The 5,198-nt window shown below is 36.4% G+C and overlaps 1 protein-coding gene across 1 annotated transcript; it reads left to right on the forward strand.

The window, feature by feature from the left end:
• The first annotated feature begins 1,870 nt into the window (after positions 1-1,870).
• On the forward strand, positions 1,871-4,221 carry LOC109088847 (forkhead box protein B1-like). Its single transcript, XM_042727582.1, has one exon. It carries the CDS (start codon positions 2,209-2,211, stop codon positions 3,094-3,096), a length of 888 nt encoding a protein of 295 aa, XP_042583516.1. The 5' UTR covers positions 1,871-2,208; the 3' UTR covers positions 3,097-4,221.
• The last annotated feature ends 977 nt before the right edge of the window (positions 4,222-5,198 follow it).

Genomic DNA, 5,198 nt, shown 5'->3' on the forward strand with positions numbered 1-5,198 from the left:
TGTAAAATTCAATGCTTCCTTCCTCCAGCTGGTTATGCCTTTCCAAATGTATTGACGACAACAATAAAAGACAATAGTACAGCTTCAATATTCACTTTTGTATAGGCTCACTAAGTTGACATAATTTCAGCTAATGACCTTTACTTTTTAATGTAAATCAGTTAAAAAGTAATTTGAGGTTTGAAAATATTTTACGATTCATTTTTATTATGCATAAAATATTTATAGAATTAGTGTTGTTATTACAACTGTGCGTTTTAAATGTCTTTTCATATTTTATGGGGTCTTTAGAAATCTTTCTCAAATTAAGTGTGCCATTATAAAAAGATAAAAGAACTCAATGATTTATAAGTTCATCCTCCAATCAAAGGCACTTGACGTCACCCCCCTCAAACCAATTATGACAGCCCTCGTGTGCTAGGACTCACACACACTCATTCCATATGCCAGCACTTCTCCAAGACTACACATTCTCTATATTCCGGACACTAGCCTATATTAAAAGGTGAAGATTTACAATAAAATATAAAATAGTATAAAAATGACAAACAACTCTCTCTATATGCATGGCAATCAAACTATTTTTTACATGTCACAAAAACATATTCTTCGATTTAATTGATGATCTGATTCTGAATAAAATTAATTCCTTTAACATCTAATGTTGTTAATTCGTACATTAATAGCCTACAATAAAATGCCTTTCCATCTTTTAAAAGTCATTAAATAGGCTAATAGAATTTATTAATTACCAAACTTTTAGTTAATAATAAATAGTTATGAAATATGTAGCAGTGCTCCTCCTCACGCCGACGTTCTAAATTATTGACCATCACAAAACTTCACTCTGAGAATAAATGTCAAGGAATTTATGGATTTAATTCAAACTCATTCTAAATGTAAACGCGTTCAGTTATTTGAAAATATATATAAAGAAGCTCCATTCCAGCATGTATCGCAGTTGCGCTTATATGCACATTAATTCCGTTCTTGTGAATAAGAAGCTATCAACGTGTGGTCTGTGACTGTCCAGCTTTACATAGGGTTAGCAAAAGAATGACTTAAACACAGTCAAGTAGGCTATCAGACCTCCTGAAACGCAGTTATTACGGTTATAGGCTACAGAACATTGCATTCTAAATAAACAGCTAATTAAAAGTCAAATATTTAATTGGTGTCTTAAAGTTAAAGTAAAACAAAACGGATGCCAGCGTTACGAAGCCGCACGCTTTAGAACACTACATTTAATTAGCCTATGATGAAGAAAATCGAGTTGAAATTTGAGTAGAAATTACAGAAATTAAATGGATAAAAATAAAGAGGTTGCAACAAGAACATAATAGCTTAGGTAAACATTTTGTAATCGTAGTAGGCCTATAAAGTAAATATAGTCTACATTTTAAATAAATGACTATGTATTTTAAAAGTTAGTTATGAGTCTAATTCTGAAAATATTTTCAAAGTGAAAATGAAAAGTTATGCTTCAGAACTAATTCGAGAGAATAATGTCGATAAGATTTGAATTATGGTTACTGAGCGGACAAAAAAAAAGTCACCTCAAAGACACCAGCCTTAACTTAAACGGAGAAGCAGGGTATGGTTTAAAACTATACGTGAGGTCTACTAAGAAGACATATTATTATTATTTTTCCTTAAATGACTGGCAGTCCATCTTCTGTGTGTATGTTTACAAAGTTCACTTGCACAAGATGCCATAATCTCACACCCAGTCGCCTCTTGCAGCGCACTATTCTCAGGCAGAGATGAATATCAGCGGGTCGCGTGAAAGAGGTGTAAATGAAAACTGTTTAGAAGACAGTGCGCGTGCCCCTCCTTTTGAGGAAGATTGTCATGTGACAACACAGAAGGGCTCTTGAGGAGACACAGAAAAAGGGGGACAGACGCTCACAGACTTTAGCACACACAGAGAAGTCCGGCTGAGACCACGAGAGAAGACTTTGAGATTTTGATTCTGTGCTGAAGTTATATGGACAGCAATTCACAAACTCCTAAAACAAACGAAGGAAACGCACTGCATAGGCCTAACTTGCTCTAAACTTTTTACAAGAATGCATATGAAGTGAGTGTCAGCTGCATTAGGCTATTGAGATGTCTGTCTTTTCACTTCGGATCAGTGCGAGACTTTCAACAAACTCGGAGTGTTTTGAAGATATTCATCACTGAACTCAAGGTAATTCACTCGGGAAAATGCCTCGTCCTGGAAGAAACACGTACAGTGATCAGAAGCCGCCGTATTCGTATATTTCTCTGACCGCGATGGCCATTCAGAGTTGCCCGGAGAAGATGCTCCCGCTCAGCGAAATTTACAAGTTCATCATGGACAGGTTTCCTTATTATCGGGAAAACACACAGCGCTGGCAGAACTCTCTTCGCCACAACCTTTCCTTCAACGACTGCTTCATCAAGATCCCGCGGAGACCGGATCAGCCGGGCAAAGGCAGCTTCTGGGCTCTCCATCCCAGCTGCGGAGACATGTTTGAAAACGGGAGCTTCTTGAGGCGCCGCAAGAGATTCAAAGTGATGATCACCTCCGAGCACCTGCAAAAACCCTCAGACGCGGCGCATTACCTCCAGCAACAAGCGAAACTCAGAATGACCGCTTTAGGGACACATCTACCTCAGATGACCAGCTACAACTTAAGTGTGTCTCAGCCCTCCACTTTCAAACACCCCTTTGCTATTGAAAACATCATTGCCAGAGATTACAAAATGCCAGGAAGCCTTGCTTTCTCCAACGTGCAGTCCATGTCGGGTTATCAGATACACAATCAGTTGACCACGGCATGGCCCCACATGTATAGCGGTAGTGTGATAGATGCTGAGTATACTGCCTATGGAGTACCACTCAAATCTCTGAGTCACGGTGGGCAAAGTTTACCGGCGATCCCTGTGCCAATCAAACCCGCTCCAGCTTCGGTTGCTTCTATCCCGGCGCTGCACGCGCACCTTCCAGCGTTCCTCTCCGGCACTCCACAGTCCCTCAGCCCGACGTCTCCCAGCCAGAGCAGCCCCGCCACACCGAGCCCGACCTCGCTGCTCCATTCGGTCGCCGTGCACTGTCAAGAGGTCACTTAAAACTTTAAGAGGGACTTCAAACTTTCCTTACACATCCACCCCGATTCACTGGCACCGACCATGAGGCAAGACGAAAAAAAATTACAGTATACAAACCATCTTATCCGAAACCTGTGAAATGATAGAAAGTGGCTATTTCGAAACACAGTGGAATTAAATATTCTGTTAAGTTTTCTTATAGCTCAATTTGTCAAATTTAGGTGACCTCATATTATCAAAGGTCAATAATCCTACCGAAAAATGCACAACGGACTATGAAAATGAAAATGTGAGAACAAGCGCAAAGAGTTTTGGACAGTAACGTTCATTAAGCAGAATTACAATACGACCATTCTCCATGTAGATAATTTTACTTGAAACGTATTTTTTTTTGTCTCTTTTTTAACCATTAAGTCTAATCGACATTATAAAGAAACAGGAAAAGACTGAGAATCGCATGTATAAGCACAGATGCTGCAGCATTTTCATGTTGCAGTGTAGAAATATACAAATGGAAATAATGCACTTTTGGTGTGACGTTACAAATATCGAAAGATGTTGTTCTGTGAACAATGCTCAGCTTAATTTATCCGCTTCGATGAAATAGTCAAAGCTGTTGTATATAAGTTTTCTGTATAATGTTGTCATGCTCTGATGTAGCCAGCTAGCATGCTGCTTTTCCACGTATACCTGAAATAAATTATAAACTTTGTCAACAAACCTCATTAAAATATCCTGAGACTTATGTCATTTTAATTTGTATAAAAGAGTTGCTCAATATTGTATTATTAATATTTGTTTCAATGCACGGTAAAAAAAAATAAAAAATCAGCCGCATAAATAGACCTAATAATTATGACCAACATAGCCTATTATTAGCCTATTATTGCTTTTGTAAATTGAAAGGAACAGACAATCCTGAGCTCAAAATATACTTGTTGGGCCAGTGGTTAAGGGTGAAAGCAAGAACTATGTTTTAATGTTTTGTATTGCACAAATGTAGTGTAGGAGGGAATTGATTAAATAAAAAGAAGCATGCCTGCATAATTTTATTAAAATCAATGAATCCGAATCGAGATTGATTCATATTCATAGCAAGTGACGTGCAATATGAACAAAGCTGCTTTTGCATAGTTTGCTTATTTCCTCAGTCGGTGATTAGTCGCATGACCCTTTTGAAATCGTCTCAGAAATGAAACGTGTGTTCCTCCAATTTGTCTTAGAATAAATCTACAATACATAGTGTAGCTTTATTAGTATATTGCTTGTTTAATATCATCTACCAGCTAGAGTGTATATATATATATATATATATATATATATATATATATATATATATATATATATATATATATAGCTATATGAATGGTACTGCCATTTAAGAAAATATATTTTTTAAGAAGAGCCTTAAGAAAATACCACAAGAACACTTTTGGGGAAAAAGAAAGAAATATTTCACAAAATAGATACTTCAAAATTAAGACAAAGTATTTGTACACTTTCTGGTTTGCTAAACCTTACTGGAACATGCCCATATATAGTTGATTTGATGAAATACCTGTGATTACTCACATTGTAAGGAGTGTACTGATATGGGGAACTGAATAATATAATTTTTCAAATGACAGTCTTTCTGCTGCATTTCAATAAGCCATCAACTTCTACTGTCCAGATGTATGTGAAATAACAGAAAACACAGACAATTCTGAAAAAGGCTTTCTTCAGTTGTATTTGCATCAGGTTACAAGACATTTCAACAGTAAATGTGAACAGTGAATTTACACCATATGTTATAAACTCTATGCTCTGATGAAGAGATAAGCATTTTTCTAAATTTCTTTACATTTAAATGGAACTGAAAAAAGTATTCTAGCTTTGAAAGTTTGAATTCATTACTGACACATGACATCATTTGAGATATAGAAGATTTTAGAAGATTTTTGTTTTGCTAGGTGATCAAAACATCAGATAACAGGTATATATTGTATTCCTAATAAAGGTTGTTAGTTCACTATAACATTTCATACACAACTTTAATTAAAAGAATGCATTAAAATGGAGAAACATCCAAGGTAATTAGCATGTGTAATTTATCCATTTCTTAATGCATGTGGGCAGTGGCC

The sequence above is a fragment of the Cyprinus carpio genome, chromosome B7, assembly GCF_018340385.1.
Source record: "Cyprinus carpio isolate SPL01 chromosome B7, ASM1834038v1, whole genome shotgun sequence".
NCBI lineage: Eukaryota > Metazoa > Chordata > Actinopteri > Cypriniformes > Cyprinidae > Cyprinus > Cyprinus carpio.

Excerpts from the sequence above, each read along its gene's own strand:
- LOC109088847 (XM_042727582.1), top strand. The coding sequence starts at position 2,209 with ATGCCTCGTCCTGGAAGAAACACGTACAGTGATCAGAAGCCGCCGTAT.